Here is an 18,377-nt window from a genome sequence, read left to right as displayed (position 1 = left end):
ACTAGGAATATAGAGGGCAGGGCAATACTCTGCAGAGCTCTAGAGCAGTCCGTGGTGTAATAATCTGCAGGATCTGTCACTATATATCTGTGAAGGGGTAGCGTGGACAGAGAAATGTTCTGCAGATCTCTAGGGAGGTCAGAGGTGTGATAATCTGCAGGATTTATCACTATGCATAGTAGAGAGGAGAGTGCGATGTTCTGCAGATCTCTATAGGTCAGTGGTGTAATAATCTGCAGGATATATTACTATGTATCTGTCAGGAGGTAGAGAGGATGGAGCAATGTTCTGCAGATCTCTAGAGAGGTCGGTGGTGTAATAATCTGCAGGATTTATCACTATGCATAGTAGAGAGGACAGAGCAATGTTCTGCAGATCTCTAGAGAGGTCGGTGGTGTAATAATCTGCAGGATATATCCCTATGGATCTGTCAGGAGGTAGAGAGGACGGCGCAATGTTCTGCAGATCTTTATAGGTCAGTGGTGAGATAATCTGCAGGATATATCACTATGGATCTGTCAGGAGGTAGAGAGGACAGAGCGATGTTCTGCAGATCTCTAGAGAGGTCAATGGTGTAATAATCTGCAGGATATATCACTATGTATCTGTCAGGAGGTAGAGGGGAGAGTGCGATGTTCTGCAGATCTATAGGGAGGTCAGAGGTGTGATAATCTGCAGGATATATCACTATGGATCTGTCAGGAGGTAGAGAGGAGAGTGTGATGTTCTGCAGATCTATAGGGAGGTCAGAGGTGTGATAATCTGCAGGATATATCACTATGGATCTGTCAGGAGGTAGAGGGGAGAGTGCGATGTTCTGCAGATCTATAGGGAGGTCAGAGGTGTGATAATCTGCAGGATATATCACTATGTATCTGTCAGGAGGTAGAGAGGACAGAGCGATGTTCTGCAGATCTCTAGAGAGGTCAATGGTGTAATAATCTGCAGGATATATCACTATGTATCTGTCAGGAGGTAGAGAGGAGAGTGCGATGTTCTGCAGATCTCTATAGGTCAGTGGTGTAATAATCTGCAGGCTATATCACTATGTATCTATCAGGAGGCAGAGAGGAGAGTGCGATGTTCTGCAGATCTCTATAGGTCATTGGTGTAATAATCTGCAGGATATATCACTATGTATCTATCAGGAGGTAGAGAGGAGAGTGCGATGTTCTGCAGATCTCTATAGGTCATTAGTGTAATAATCTGCAGGATATATCACTATGTATCTATCAGGAGGTAGAGAGGAGAGTGCGATGTTCTGCAGATCTCTATAGGTCATTGGTGTAATAATCTGCAGGATATATCACTATGTATCTGTCAGGAGGTAGAGAGGAGAGTGCGATGTTCTGCAGATCTCTATAGGTCATTGGTGTAATAATCTGCAGGATATATCACTGTGTATCTGTCAGCAGAGAGAACAGAGCAATGATCTGCAGATGTGTAGAATTGTGTAATGCTCTGCAGATGGTACCTCGTTGGTGGTCGGAATTTCTTCTTGATGCCCAGGTGAACGGTCAGGTTCTTAAGGGGCCACTCCTTCTCCGGCCGGTGACTCTGAAGCACAAAGGGCTCAGTTAATGTCTTTCCGCAGACCCCCCAATATAATACATGTATCCTAGGCAGTAGCGCAGTACTCAGTCTGCAGACAAAGATCTGCACACGCTTTATGATGCAGATTTTCTCTGCATTACGATGTGCAGTAAAACACTCAGCTCTGCTGCACCGCACATCACTGCCCCAAGTACCAATGAGAAGGAATAGACACTTCTCACAGCAGAAGGTTTGTTACAATTGTGGCCATTCTAGACAATCCTCTGTGGACAATCCTCTATCTAAGCTGAATGCAACTGTAACAAACCCGCATCTGTGAGAAACATTAGGCCAGGACTGGTTTTCAGCCTCGTCTTACTTGATTCAGGGTAATAAATCCTAATATCACGAAGATGATGAGGAATGGAAACAAAAGTGTAATAGTTCTCACAGCTGAGGGTTTGCTACAATTGTATCTAGTCTTGGAAAGTCTTCTCATTGTCAGTAACAAACTGTCCGGACTGGGGAGAGATTCTTGCTGCTAACGTTTACATCACCAATTGTTTATACATGAATCATCTGCATTTTCAGAGGGAGAGGGGGTGGAGTCTGATCAATGCACCTGGTCATCTAATGTGGCTGCTGGTGCTGGAGGGCACCCAGGTAAACATATTAGGCCAGAGATTTCCAAACAGTGTGTCTCCAGCTGTTGCAAAACTTCAACTTCCATGAGCACTTCCCCCTCTACTACTAATACCTCTCCCTATACACCCATGAGCACTTCCCTCTTCTGCTAATACCTCTCCCTATACACCCATGAGCACTTCCATCTACTGCTAATACCTCTCTCTATACACCCATGAGCACTTCCCTCTACTGCTAATACCTCTCTCTATACACCCATGAGCACTTCCCTCTACTGCTAATACCTCCCCCTATACACCCATGAGCACTTCCCTCTTCTGCTAATACCTCTCCCTATACACCCATAAGCACTTCTCTTTCTACTGCTAATACATCTCCCTAGAAACCCAAGAGCACTTCCCTCTATTGCTAATACCTCTCCCTATACACCCATGAGCACTTCCCTCTACTGCTAATACCTCTCCCTATAGACCCATGAGCACTTCCCTCTACTGCTAATACCTCTCTCTATACACCCATGAGCACTTCCCTCTACTGCTAATACCACTCCCTATACACCCATGAGCACTTCCATCTACTGCTAATACCTCTCCCTATACACCCATGAGCACTTCCATCTACTGCTAATACCTCTCTCTATACACCCATGAGCACTTCCCTCTACTGCTAATACCTCTCTCTATACACCCATGAGCACTTCCCTCTACTGCTAATACCTCCCCCTATACACCCATGAGCACTTCCCTCTTCTGCTAATACCTCTCCCTATACACCCATGAGCACTTCTCTTTCTACTGCTAATACATCTCCCTAGAAACCCAAGAGCACTTCCCTCTATTGCTAATACATCTCCCTATACACCCATGAGCACTTCCCTCTACTGCTAATACCTCTCCCTATAGACCCATGAGCACTTCCCTCTACTGCTAATACCTCTCCCTATACACCCATGAGCACTTCCCCCTCTATTGCTAACACCTCTCCCTATACACCCATAAACACTTCCTTCTACTGATAATACCGCTCCCTATACACCCACGAGCACTTCCTTCAAGTGCTAATACCTCTCCCTATATACCCATGAGCACTTCCCTCTACTGCTAATACCTCTCCCTATATACCCATGAGCACTTCCCTTTCTATTGCTAATACCTCTCCCTATACAACCCTGAACACTTCCCTTTCTACTGCTAATACCTCTCCCTACACACCCATGAGCACTTCCCTCTACTGCTAATACCTCTCCCTATACACCCATGAGCACTTCCCTCTACTGCTAATACTTCTCCCTATACACCCATGAGCACTTCCCTTTACTGCTAATACCTCTCCCTATAAACCCATGAGCACTTCCCTCTACTGCTAATACCTCTCCCTATACACCCATGAGCACTTCCCTCTACTGCTAATACCTCTCCCTATAAACCCATGAGCATTTCCCTCTACTGCTAATACCTCTCCCTATACACCCATGAGCACTTCCCTCTACTGCTAATACCTCTCCCTATAAACCCATGAGCACTTCCCTCTACTGCTAATACCTCTCCCTATACACCCATGAGCACTTCCCTCTACTGCTAATACCTCTCCCTATAAACACATGAGCATTTCCCTCTACTGCTAATACCTCTCCCTATACACCCATGAGCACTTCCCTCTACTGCTAATACCTCTCCCTACACACCCATGAGCACTTCCCTCTACTGCTAATACCTCTCCCTATACACCCATGAGCACTTCCCTCTACTGCTAATACCTCTCCCTATACACCCATGAGCACTTCCCTCTACTGCTAATACCTCTCCCTATAAACACATGAGCATTTCCCTCTACTGCTAATACCTCTCCCTATACACCCATGAGCACTTCCCTCTACTGCTAATACCTCTCCCTATAAACCCATGAGCATTTCCCTCTACTGCTAATACCTCTCCCTATACACCCATGAGCACTTCCCTCTACTGCTAATACCTCTCCCTATAAACCCATGAGCATTTCCCTCTACTGCTAATACCTCTCCCTATACACCCATGAGCACTTCCCTCTACTGCTAATACCTCTCCCTATTCACCTAATGTAACTTAGGATCAGTAAAGTCAGCGTGTGAACTAAACAAACAAACAAATAAATGTTAAATTAATAAAATAAAAAAAAGTAAATCAATAAATAAAAAAGTAAATAAATAAAAAATAAGTAAATAAATAAATATATATATATATATATATATATATATATATATATATATATACAGAATTGAAGGAAATAAAGAGTAAATCACAGAATTTTGCACATTACTGCCCCCAATGTGTATGAAGCCATTTAATGATTGGTGGGAATACTGAGTGCAGCATCTCATAGACCCAGCACTAAGTGACACCAGAGGGAAGAGAGGGAATCCATCACCCATACAGCGCCACCCACAGGCCTCTCACCTCACTGCAGTCATCCCGGGACAAGCTCTGATCTCTGGTGCTCTGCTTAATAAAGGACGGGGGTTACACAACACCATGGTGTCTGAGCGCACAATACAGGGTTACTGCATGCAGCAGGCAGACACAGCGCAGTCTACAGGAGAGAACCATCTGCTAATGCCAACGCGTTCCGGCTTACACAAGACGTGTAATATACAGAGGTCGGCATTAGCACATTATGCAGTTTGCTATATTTGTAGGATGTTTGAATGGATTGGGACTATGATGGACTTGCGGTCCTACTCACCCTCACCTCCCGGTACATCCGCAGCATGTTACTGTTCAGCATGAAGTATCGCTCATGAAAACCAGCACTGAACCCCAGTAATATCCGCTCCTCGCGATACTTCATATTGCCCGTCTTGGTGTCTCTGCCCCGATTCTCTGTAGGAAGGAAGAGGCTTTAGTCATCCGGTCGGTGACTACTCAGGTTCTGGTCAGTGACTACTCAGGTTCTGGTCAGTGACTACTCAGGTTCTGGTCGGTGACTACTCAGGTTCTGGTCGGTGACTACTCAGGTTCTGGTCGGTGACTACTCAGGTTCTGGTCGGTGACTACTCAGGTTCTGGTCGGTGACTACTCAACTCAGGTTCTGGTCAGTGACTACTCAGGTTCTGGTCGGTGACTACTCAGGTTCTGGTCAGTGACTACTCAGGTTCTGGTCGGTGACTACTCAGGTTCTGGTCGGTGACTACTCAGGTTCTGGTCGGTGACTACTCAGGTTCTTGTCGGTGACTACTCAGGTTCTTGTCGGTGACTACTCAGGTTCTGGTAGGTGACTACTCAGGTTCTGGTCGGTGACTACTCAGGTTCTGGACGGTGACTACTCAGGTTCTGGACGGTGACTACTCAGGTTCTGGTCGGTGACTACTCAGGTTCTGGTCGGCGACTACTCAGTTTCTGGTCGGTAACTACTCAGGTTCTGGTCGGCAACTACTCAGGTTCTGGTCGGCAACTACTCCTGTGACTACTCAGGTTCTGGTCGGTGACTACTCAGGTTCTGGTCGGTGACTACTCAGGTTCTGATCGGTGACTACTCAGGTTCTGGTCGGTGACTACTCAGGTTCTGGTCGGTGACTACTCACTGATATAGTACAGCATGGCGTCCATGTTGAGGTCTTTCTTCACAATCAAGTGGCTGCTGTTGTTGACCTGAGAGTGGAAGATGGGCAGCACTTTCTCGGAGTAATGCAGGGGGCGCTCTGTCAATACAAATAGAGAAATAGAGATTAAAGGGGTACTCCAGTGGAATTTTTTTTTTTTTAATCAACTGGTGCCAGAAAGTTAAACAGATTTGTTAATGACTTCTATTAAAAAATCTTAATCCTTCCAGTACTTATTAGCTGCTGTATGCTACAGAGGAAATTCTTTTCTTTTTGGAACACAGAGCTCTCTGCTGACATCATGACCACAGTGCTCTCTGCTGACATCTCTGTCCATTTTAAGAACTGTCCAGAGTAGGAGAAAATCCCAATAGAAAACATATGCTGCTCTGGACAGTTCCTAAAATGGACAGAGATGTCAGCAGAGAGCCCTGTGCTCATGATGTCAGCAGAGAGCTCTGTGTTCATAAAAGAAAATAATTTCCTCTCTAGTATTCAGCAGCTGATAAGTACTGGAAGGATTAAGATTTTTTAATAGAAGTAATTTACAAATCTGTTTAACCCTAAGGATAGGGGGATAAGATGTATAAAGCTGGAATACCCCTTAAAGGCTCTGATCGGTCCCATACAACTATGTACAGGCCCAATTGCCTATTTTGCAGCAGGGAGCAAAGAGAGATGTCTTGCTATGCCAGACTGCACTGTGGGCTATTGCGCTGACATCTAGTGGCCAATCCATCCACTGCACTCATTTCCTGATACTGGATGAGGAACCCCAGTCCTGGAGTCAGCAGAGCTACGGAAACCTACCTAATTCTCCGGAGTCGTCCACCTCCGAGCAGATCCAGTACTCCCCGTCCTTCACACGGATATTCCGCCTCTCCAACAGCGTCTCTGTCAGCTCCTGAGCCGTCATGGTGACTGCAATCTGGGGACCCAGGGACAATATATTGTGTTACTATAGCAACCGGCTTCATCTAACACATTACTAGTCAGGACTGACCAACACATTACTAGTCAGGACCGACCAACACATTACTAGTCAGGACCGACCAACACATTACTAGTCAGGACCGACCAACACATTACTAGTCAGGACCGACCAACACATTACTAGTCAGGACTGTACAACACATTACTAGTCAGGACCGACCAACACATTACTAGTCAGGACCGACCAACACATTACTAGTCAGGACCGACCAACACATTACTAGTCAGGACCGACCAACACATTACTAGTCAGGACTGTCCAACACATTACTAGTCAGGACCGACCAACACATTACTAGTCAGGACCGACCAACACATTACTAGTCAGGACCGACCAACACATTACTAGTCAGGACCGACCAACACATTACTAGTCAGGACCGTCCAACACATTACTAGTCCGGACCGACCAACACATTACTAGTCAGGACTGTCCAACACATTACTAGTCAGGACCGACCAACACATTACTAGTCAGGACCGACCAACACATTACTAGTCAGGACCGACCAACACATTACTAGTCAGGACCGACCAACACATTACTAGTCAGGACTGTCCAACACATTACTAGTCAGGACTGACCAACACATTACTAGTCAGGACTGTCCAACACATTACTAGTCAGGACCGTCCAACACATTACTAGTCAGGACCGACCAACACATTACTAGTCAGGACCGACCAACACATTACTAGTCAGGACTGACCAACACATTACTAGTCAGGACCGACCAACACATTACTAGTCAGGACCGACCAACACATTACTAGTCAGGACCGACCAACACATTACTAGTCAGGACTGTCCAACACATTACTAGTCAGGACTGACCAACACATTACTAGTCAGGACCGACCAACACATTACTAGTCAGGACCGACCAACACATTACTAGTCAGGACCGACCAACACATTACTAGTCAGGACCGACCAACACATTACTAGTCAGGACCGACCAACACATTACTAGTCAGGACTGTCCAACACATTACTAGTCAGGACCGACCAACACATTACTAGTCAGGACCGACCAACACATTACTAGTCAGGACCGACCAACACATTACTAGTCAGGACCGACCAACACATTACTAGTCAGGACCGACCAACACATTACTAGTCAGGACCGTCCAACACATTACTAGTCAGCACCGTCCTGCACAATACTAGTCAGCACCGTCCTGCACAATACTAGTCAGGACCGACCAACACATTACTAGTCAGGACCGACCAACACATTACTAGTCAGGACCGTCCAACACATTACTAGTCAGGACCGACCAACACATTACTAGTCAGGACCGTCCAACACATTACTAGTCAGCACCGTCCTGCACAATACTAGTCAGCACCGTCCTGCACAATACTAGTCAGCACCGTCCTGCACAATACTAGTCAGGACCGTCCAACACATTACTAGTCAGCACCGTCCTGCACAATACTAGTCAGCACCGTCCTGCACAATACTAGTCAGCACCGTCCTGCACAATACTAGTCAGGACCGACCAACACATTACTAGTCAGCACCGTCCTGCAAAACACTAGTCAGCACCGTCCTGCACAATACTAGTCAGCACCGTCCTGCACAATACTAGTCAGCACTGTCCTGCACAATACATGTCAGCACCGTCCTGCACAATACTAGTCCGCACCGTCCTGCACAATACTAGTCAGCACCGTCCTGCACAATACTAGTCAGCACCGTCCTGCACAATACTAGTCAGCACCGTCCTGCACAATACTAGTCAGCACCGTCCTGCACAATACTAGTCAGCACCGTCCTGCACAATACTAGTCAGCACCGTCCTGCACAATACTAGTCAGCACCGTCCTGCACCTGTAAAGTCTATTGTTCTCTGTTATCGGTCACTTTAGGCTGTGAGACCAGTGAGTACGGCTTCAGTTTAATGGCTACTCACATGGACGCTCTGCTCACACTCCTCCTTCTTCTCATTCAGATAGACAGTGCAGATGAAATCACATCCCTGTGTAATAGAGGAGACATCTTATATACAGGCAGATCACTGGTTGTTACATAAGCAGAGACGATTGTGGGGCTATGATAATAAGACATGGTGTAACAGCAGAATAGTGAGTGCAGCTCTGGAGGATAAGACATGATGTAACAGCAGAATAGTGAGTACAGCTCTGGAGGATAAGACATGATGTGACAGCAGAATAGTGAGTGCAGCTCTGGAGGATAAGACATGATGTAACAGCAGAATAGTGAGTGCAGCTCTAGAGGATAAGAGATGATGTAACAGCAGAATAGTGAGTGCAGCTCTGGAGGATAAGACATGATGTGACAGCAGAATAGTGAGTGCAGCTCTGGAGGATAAGACATGATGTAACAGCAGAATAGTGAGTGCAGCTCTGGAGGATAAGACAAGATGTAACAGCAGAATAGTGAGTACAGCTCTGGAGGATAAGACATGATGTGACAGCAGAATAGTGAGTGCAGCTCTGGAGGATAAGACATGATGTAACAGCAGAATAGTGAGTGCAGCTCTGGAGGATAAGACGATGTAACAGCAGAATAGTGAGTGCAGCTCTGGAGGATAAGACATGATGTAACAGCAGAATAGTGAGTGCAGCTCTGGAGGATAAGACAAGATGTAACAGCAGAATAGTGAGTGCAGCTCTGGAGGATAGGACATCATGTAACAGCAGAATAGTGAGTGCAGCTCTGGAGGGTAAGACATGATGTGACAGCAGAATAGTGAGTGCAGCTCTTGAGGTGAATGGAGGATAAGACATGATATAACAGCAGAATAGTGAGTGTAGCTCTGGAGGTGACTGGAGGGTAAGACAGGATGTAACAGCAGAATAGTGAGTGCAGCTCTGGAGGTGACTGGAAAATAAGACGTGATGTAACAGCAGAATAGTGAGTGCAGCTCTAGAGGTGACTGGAGGATAAGACATGATGTAACAGCAGAATAGTGAGTGCAGCTCTGGAGGTGACTGGAGGATTAAAACATGATGTAACAGCAGAATAGTGAGTGCAGCTCTGGAGGTGACTGGAGGATTAGACATGATGTAACAGCAGAATAGTGAGTGCAGCTCTGGAGGTGACTGGAGGATAAGACATGATGTAACAGCAGAATAGTGAGTGCAGCTCTGGAGGTGACTGGAGGATAAAACACGATGTAACAGCAGAATAGTGAGTGCAGCTCTGGAGGTGACTGGAGGATTAGACATGATGTAACAGCAGAATAGTGAGTGCAGCTCTGGAGGTGACTGGAGGATAAAACATGATGTTACAGCAGAATAGTGAGTGCAGCTCTGGAGGTGACTGGAAAATAAGACGTGATGTAGCAGCAGAATAGTGAGTGCAGCTCTGGAGGTGACTGGAGGATAAAACATGATGTAACTGCAGAATAGTGAGTGCAGCTCTGGAGGTGACTGGAGGATAAAACATGATGTAACTGCAGAATAGTGAGTGCAGCTCTGGAGGTGACTGGAGGATAAAACATGAGGTAACAGCAGAATAGTGAGTGCAGCTCTGGAGGTGACTGGAGGATAAAACATGATGTTACAGCAGAATAGTGAGTGCAGCTCTGGAGGTGACTGGAAAATAAGACGTGATGTAGCAGCAGAATAGTGAGTGCAGCTCTGGAGGTGACTGGAGGATAAAACATGATGTAACTGCAGAATAGTGAGTGCAGCTCTGGAGGTGACTGGAGGATAAAACATGATGTAACTGCAGAATAGTGAGTGCAGCTCTGGAGGTGACTGGAGGATAAAACATGATGTTACTCAGTATCTATAAAGTCCATTTGCAAATAAATAAATATCCAGAAATGAAGCAAATAAAGAGTAAATCACAGAATTTTGCACATTACTGCCCCCAATGTGTATGAAGCCATTTAATGATTGGTGGGAATACTGAGTGCAGCATCTCATAGACCCAGCACTAAGTGACACCAGAGGGAAGAGAGGGAATCCATCACCCATACAGCGCCACCCACAGGCCTCTCACCTCACTGCAGTCATCCCGGGACAAGCTCTGATCTCTGGTGCTCTGCTGGTTACACAACACCATGGTGTCTGAGCGCACAATACAGGGTTACTGTATGCAGCAGGCAGACACAGCGCAGTCTACAGGAGAGAACCATCTGCTAATGCCAACGCGTTCCGGCTTAAAGGGAATGTGTCACCATTTTATTAATAATAACATTATTCTATCAAGATAAAGCATTTTATTTAGTTTTAGGACAATGTCGTTTTAATGTTATTTATTAATAAAGTGTGTACTGGGGGCGGCCATTACTGTAGCCTCTTTGTGGTGTGTCACTTCACAACACCTACACAGTTGATTTATGGCAGGCACAGGGCATATGAAAGTTAAAGGGGTACTCCACTGGAAAAAAACAAAATTTAATCAACTAAATCCAGAAAGTTAAACATATTTGTAAATTACATCAATTTAAAAATCTTAATCCTTCCAGTACTTATCAGATGCAGTATGCTACAGAGGAAGTTATTTTCTTCTTGAATTTCCGTGCTCTCTGCTGACACCTCTGTCCATTTTAGGACCTGTCCAGAGCAGCATAGGTTTGCTATGGGGACTTTCTCCTACTCTGGACAGTTCCTGACATGGACAGAGGTGTCAGCAGAGAGCACTGTGGTCAGAAAAAAAAATTTCAAAACCAAAAGAACTTCCTCTGGAGCTTACAGCAGTTAGTAAGTACTGGAAGGATTAAGATTTTTAAATAGAAGTAATTTACAAATCTGTTTAACTTTCTGGCACCAGTTGATTTAAAAACAAAAATATATGTTTTCCAGTGGAGTACCCCTTTAAGACTGAGAGTGTCTCATAGAAAAGCATGGGCTGCTTACTGCACATGTGCATAGCACAGGCCAGGTGAAATGAAAGGGGGAGCCAGCGCCATTTTCATGAAGTCCCTGAGGAGCAGTGACCTATCAAGAGACATCTAGTCTGTTCTTTACCACTCTTCAGACAACAACAAAATAGTGCAATTGAAAAAAAAACATAATACCCCCTTCCCCTCTCCTTTTGCACAGAGGAGGAAGGTAGACGGGTGAGGTTATTTTGCAGCCGCCAGACAGGTTGCTTGCTTTCACCAAATTCCTCATGTTAGCTCCCTGTGCTGGTCAACAGTGGGAGATATGACAAGTTATAATTACATTTTTCATATTTTGTGACAAGTCCATAATAATTTATTTATTTTTATTTTTTTATATTTCCCAAAATATTTCAATTTTTTTTTCAAAGCGGTACTCCGGTGGGAATTTTTTTTTTTTAAATCAACTGGTGCCAGAAAGTTAAAGGGGTATTCCAGGCTAAAACTTTTTTTTTATATATATATATCTCAACTGGCTCCGGAAAGTTAAACAGATTTGTAAATTACTTCTATTAAAAAATCTTAATCCTTCCAATAGTTATTAGCTTCTGAAGTTGAGTTGTTGTTTTCTGTCTAACTGCTCTCTGATGACTCACGTCCCGGGAGCTGTGCAGTTCCTATGGGGATATTTTCCCATCATGCACAGCTCCCGGGACGTGACATCATCATTGAGCAGTTAGACAGAAAACTTCAGAAGCTAATAACTATTGGAAGGATTAAGATTTTTTAAGAGAAGTAATTTACAAATCTGTTTAACTTTCCGGAGCCAGTTGATATAGAAAAAAAGGTTTTGCCTGGAATACCCCTTTAAACAGATTTGTAAATTACTTCTTTTAAAAAATATTTACCCTTCCAGTACTTTTTAGCAGCTGTATGCTACAGAGGAATTTCTTTTTTGTCTTGTCCACAGTGCTCTCTGCTGACCGTATCAGGAACTGAAAATCCCCATTGCAAACCTATGCAGCTCTGGACAGTTCCTGACACGGACAGTGGTGTCAGCAGAGAGCACTGTGGACAAGACAGAAAAGAAATTCAAAAAGAAAAGAATTTCCTCTGTAGCCTACAGCTGCTAAAAAGTACTGGAAGTGTTAAGATTGTTTAATAGAAGTTCATTTACAAATCTGTTTAACTTTTCTGGCACCAGTTGATTTAAAAAAAATAAAAAATAAATCACATTTGGTGACACGTCCCCTTTAAGCATGATGTGTAATTTACAAGCTGGGCACGCCGTTGGCTGTTCGGGCAAGCTGGGAGTTGTAGTTTTGCAACAGCTGGAGGCACCCTGCTTGGGAAACTCTGCTCCAGAGATCAGATAATCACCATTGGCAAGATAATCAGCACAAATCTTTCTCCTACGCTGATAGTTTGTTGCAATGTATCAGTTTAGATGAGGGTTTCCCAAACAAGGTGCCTTCAGCTGTTGCAAAACTACAAAAAAAAGTAGTTTTTGCTGGGAGTTCTGGTTTTGCAACAGCTGGAGGCACCCTGAATGGGAAACCCTGCTCCAGAGATCAGATAATCATCACTGGCAAGATGTCTGCTTGCTGTCAGTGAATGGAAACATTCCCGCTGACATCTAGAGGCTGAAAATATGCACAGATGTGATGTGTGGGAATGTTTCCATTCACTGACAGCAAGCAGACTTGGCCGGGCATGCTGGGAGTTGTAGTTTTGAAACAGCTGGAGGCACCCTGCTCGGGAAACACTGTATTAGAGAGAAGAGCATCGGCTGAAATGATGGTTGTTATATAAGCAGATAATTTGCGCAATACCCATAAAAGTCAATGGGACTTACGTAAATTGTGCACCTTCCCCATTTTGGCTGCTTTTGGCTTTCCCAACCCCCTCTGGCAGCCACATACAAGGGGGGTGGGAAGAGTAAGTTATATAGTGGGTGATAAACCTGCTGCCGACTCACCCTACGCTTCGTCTGGTTCTCATTGCGCATTTTCATGATGGTGGACGTGATGTTCAGCTGCTTCTGGATCTCCTGAATATCCACCTAACAGTACAGAGGCGACAACAGATTCACAATTATTCCGGCCGCTCTCGGCACCTCAGACATACGCTGACAGCACACAAAATGACTCATGTTTCGGGATTTCCCAGGTTGCAGTGCACCGAGACTTGACATCACTAGTCGGGTGATCAGAGGGAGCCTTAACTGCTTCAATTTAGTAACAGCTGTAGGCCCCCTGGTTAGAAACCACTAGCCCTGATTTACTATTGTAAACCCCGACATATTTTGTCGGGTTGTGCGCCAGAAATTCTGCCTGCCACGAAAAGGGGGCGTGGCCACCGAAAAAAGGGGCGTGTTCTCAACATTTTCCCTAAAAAACAACATATTTACTAAGATTTCCACTGAAAATGTCATGGATTTGAGCTGAGGAAAACACGACAGATCAGAACAGGTGTAAAAAAAGCAAAAGGTAGGGAAAGCTTAGTACCAGTGGTCCCAAAATAAGATGGTGATCCGTTCCAAATGGACCATCGTATGTTGAAACCATCGCATGTTGAGGGATCCGTGCAATGTAAAGTATAGGACAGTGGTCTACAACCTGCGGACCTCCAGATGTTGCAAAACTACAACACCCAGCATGCCCGGACAGCCGTTGGCTGTCCGGGCATGCTGGGAGTTGTAGTTTTGCAACATCTGGAGGTCCGCAGGTTGAAGACCACTGTTAGAGGAAGTTGTACTCACCTGTCCCCGCCGCTCCAGACCGTCACTGCTTATCACTGCTGCCCTGGATGTCGCCTTCCATCGCTGTCGCCGCGTCCCCGGGTGTCCCCGATGCTCCGGCAAGGCCTCTGCTTCCCCGGCATCCTCGCTCTCCGTCGCCGCCATCACGTCACTACGCACGCCGCTCCTATTGGATGACGGGACGGCGTGCGCGCGACGTGATGACGACGATGGAGAGCGCCGACCATGCAGGGGATCCCGAAGAGGACGCGCCGGAGCCCCGAGGACAGGTAAGTGATCGTCAGCGGACCACACGGGGCACCGTAAACGGCTATCCGGGGGCAGCTGAAGCAGTCTGCGCTGGAGGATAGCCGTTTATGCGATGGCCCCGACATACAAAAGCATCGTATGTTGAAATGATCGTATGTCGGGGCCATCGTAGGTCGGGGGGGGGGGGGTCACTGTAAATACTGTGGAAAACTAATTGTAGGGGATTAAAACCCACAAAGAAACCTACACAACACTCTTAGTAAGTCAGGGTCACTGTGTTTCGATGGGTGCAATGGCTGATGTGTGGGAGGAAGGAAAGTGAACTATGGGATGTGTAGTTTAGAGAACAAAATGCGACAGGAAATGCCCAGTTCTGTCAGGTAAGTACTAAAATTGCCTTATGGTGGATAACCCCTTTAACCCTTTCTCTCCGTTACCTACTTTGAAGATGGGCAGGTAGAAGGAGATCAGGTCCTCCACCACTCGGCCCGGCTTGTAGTTCTGCCCGTCGGTCTGGAAGAGCGTGGGGCCGAATACGATGGCCAAGTTGTGGATGTTCATTTGATTGATGTCAGAAAAGTGCTGGATGCTACAATACAGAGACATGGTGAGTGTGAGAGAGCGTTGGGCCCGGATATACGGGACGTTCCGCCATCAGACACTCACCAGTACAGGTGGCGCATTAGTGCTTTCAGCGTGGCTCTGTTGACAGGGGGCAGATCGTTCAATAGCTCCTGGTACTGACGGATTCTCTCGTTTTCATCTTCATTACCTGGAAAAGACAAGACATAAAGCTCTGACAGAGCGCCAGCACCATGTGACACCTGAGTGGCTTGTACTTCGGGGGTGGCGCCCCCTCTTACCTGTGACATGTAGCCACTGCATACAGTGCTCTGCGAACACTCCCTCCCCGATGCCCCTGAAGAACCTCTTGAGGGCGTCCGATACATTGTCCACATGTTCTTCCTCCGTCAGGACCACACTGCGGGCGTCCCTCTTCAAGGATTCCAATAGACTGGTGATCTTGGAGTTCTGTCCACTCTTCCTGTAGATCCCTTCAGATCCCACCCCTGAGGAGCCATCACAGTATTATTAGTCATCATTAAAGGGGTACTACCGTGCTGACAACTTATCCCCTATCTAAAGGATAGGGGATAAGTTACCTGATCGCGCAGGGTCCCGCCGCTGGGGACCCCCGCGATCTAGCACGCAGCACCCCGCTCTCATCACGCCCCAGAGCAAACATCGCTCCGGGTCTGATGACTGCCGATCACGGGGTCGGAGTATCATGATGTCATGGCTCCATCCCATGTGACCTCACGCTCCGCCCCCTCAATGTAAGTCTATGGCAGGGGGCGAGACAGCTGTCTTGCCCCCTGCCATAGACTTGCATTGAGGGGCGGAGTGTGACGTCACACGGGGGCGGAGCTGTGACGTCACGATCACCGGCCCCGTCATCAGACCCGGAGCGGATGTTCGCTCCAGGGCCTGATGAGAGCGGGGTGCTTTGTGCGAGATCGTGGGGGTCCCCAGCGGCGGGACCCTGCGCGATCAGGTAACTTATCCCCTATCCTTTAGATAGGGGATAAGTTGTCAGCACGGTAGTACCCCTTTAACAGACTATGAAGAAGACCTCAAGGCCCGAACCTTCTCCCCAATAACTGCAGTTATTCGAATGATAATTTAAAGGGGTACTCAACTGGTGCCAGAAAGTTAAACAGATTTGTAAATTACTTCTATTAAAAATCTTAATCTTTCCAGTACTTATCAGCTGCTGTTATGATCCACAGGAAGTTCTTTTCTTTTTGAATTTCCTTTCTGTCTGACCACAGTGCTCTCTGCTGACACCTCTGTCCATTTTAGGTACTGTCTAGAGCAGGAGAGGTTTTCTATGGGGATTTGCTCCTACTCTGGACAGTTCCTGAGATGGACAGAGGTGTCAGCAGAGAGCACTGTGGTCAGACAGAAAGGAAATTCAAAAAGAAAAGAACTTCCTGTGGATCATAACAGCAGCTGATAAGTACTGGATGGATTAAGAGGTGTCAGCAGAGAGCACTGTGGTCGGACTGGAAAGAACTACACAACTTCCTATATACAATATAGATATATAGCAGCTGATAAGTACTGGAAAAATTAAATATAAGTAATTTACAAATCTGTATATTTTTCTCTACCCCTCACATAAAAATTACCAAAACTTGAGATGTGGTCGATACATTTCTCCACGATGAAGGGGACATCGGAATCCGTCAGCTGCTGCTCAGATAGTGTGGCACCGGACGTGCTGCTCGCCTTCTGTATGGCCGCAGTCCAGCCGGTGAAGTCCAGCTTCCTCTCCATCAGGATGTACGTTGTCCTGAGGTAAAATACATGTAGAGATAATGAATACGGAATAACAGGAGACGAGCGGCGCCTGCGCCATGTGATGAACCGGTGACACCTACCTCCCCTTCTCCACCAGCACCAGGCTATCTTTATCTTTCGTGGCTGTAAAGACCAAAAATCCAACATTATTAATGATATATTACCCCCCTACCAGTAAGAACAACCTGAGTCCTTCCAGGATACTCCCTGCCAGTAAGAACAACCTAAGTCCTCCTCAGACACCACCTGCCAGTAAGAACAACCTAAGTCCTCCTCAGACACCACCTGCCAGTAAGAACAACCTAAGTCCTCCTCAGACACTACCTGCCAGTAAGAACAACCTAAGTCCTCTCCAGACACCACCTGCCAGTAAGAACAACCTAAGTCCTCCTCGGACACCACCTGCCAGTAAGAACAACCTAAGTCCTCCTCAGACACCACCTGCCAGTAAGAACAACCTAAGTCCTCCTCAGACACCACCTGCCAGTAAGAACAACCTAAGTCCTCCTCAAACACCACTTGCCAGTAAGAACAACCTAAGTCCTCTTCAGACACCACCTGCCAGTAAGAACAACCTAAGTCCTCCTCAGACACCACCTGCCAGTAAGAACAACCTAAGTCCTCCTCAGACACCACCTGCCAGTAAGAACAACCTAAGTCCTCCTCAGACACCACCTGCCAGTAAGAACAACCTAAGTCCTCCTCAGACACCACCTGCCAGTAAGAACAACCTAAGTCCTCCTCAGACACCACCTGCCAGTAAGAACAACCTAAGTCCTCCTCAGACACCACCTGCCAGTAAGAACAACCTAAGTCCTCCTCAGACACTACCTGCCAGTAAGAACAACCTAAGTCCTCCTCAGACACCACCTGCCAGTAAGAACAACCTAAGTCCTCCTCAGACACCACCTGCCAGTAAGAACAACCTAAGTCCTCCTCAGACACCACCTGCCAGTAAGAACAACCTAAGTCCTCCTCAAACACCACCTGCCAGTAAGAACAACCTAAGTCCTCCTCAGACACTACCTGCCAGTAAGAACAACCTAAGTCCTCCTCAGACACTACCTGCCAGTAAGAACAACCTAAGTCCTCCGCAGACACCACCTGCCAGTAAGAACAACCTAAGTCCTCCTCAGACACCACCTGCCAGTAAGACAACCTAAGTCCTCCTCAGACACCACCTGCCAGTAAGAACAACCTAAGTCCTCCTCAGACACCACCTGCCAGTAAGAACAACCTAAGTCCTCCTCAGACACCACCTGCCAGTAAGAACAACCTAAGTCCTCCTCAGACACCACCTGCCACTGCCAGTAAGAACAACCTAAGTCCTCCTCAGACACCACCTGCCAGTAAGAACAACCTAAGTCCTCCGCAGACACCACCTGCCAGTAAGAACAACCTAAGTCCTCCTCAAACACCACCTGCCAGTAAGAACAACCTAAGTCCTCC

General features: G+C 46.5%; 1 protein-coding gene across 2 annotated transcripts in view; it reads right to left on the bottom strand.

Moving 5' to 3' along the window:
- The window catches only part of ARAP1 (ArfGAP with RhoGAP domain, ankyrin repeat and PH domain 1), a gene marked incomplete at its 5' end in the record, with an annotated part of 31,967 nt that extends 14,916 nt beyond the window's left edge, over positions 1-17,051 (bottom strand). The window contains 11 exon segments of one of the 2 annotated variants that reach the window (XM_056561063.1): positions 1,475-1,557; positions 4,903-5,033; positions 5,735-5,851; positions 6,563-6,680; positions 8,669-8,734; positions 13,533-13,616; positions 15,006-15,153; positions 15,231-15,336; positions 15,428-15,634; positions 16,757-16,920; positions 17,009-17,051. In XM_056561063.1, coding sequence (XP_056417038.1) covers positions 1,475-1,557; positions 4,903-5,033; positions 5,735-5,851; positions 6,563-6,680; positions 8,669-8,734; positions 13,533-13,616; positions 15,006-15,153; positions 15,231-15,336; positions 15,428-15,634; positions 16,757-16,920; positions 17,009-17,051 — 1,267 coding nt within the window. 2 annotated transcript variants of the gene reach the window in all.
- Positions 17,052-18,377: the final 1,326 nt, after the last annotated feature.

Source organism: Hyla sarda, chromosome 2 (genome assembly GCF_029499605.1).
Source record: "Hyla sarda isolate aHylSar1 chromosome 2, aHylSar1.hap1, whole genome shotgun sequence".
In the NCBI taxonomy this organism is placed as follows: Eukaryota; Metazoa; Chordata; class Amphibia; order Anura; family Hylidae; genus Hyla; species Hyla sarda.
This window is presented reverse-complemented; position numbering and strand designations above follow the sequence as displayed.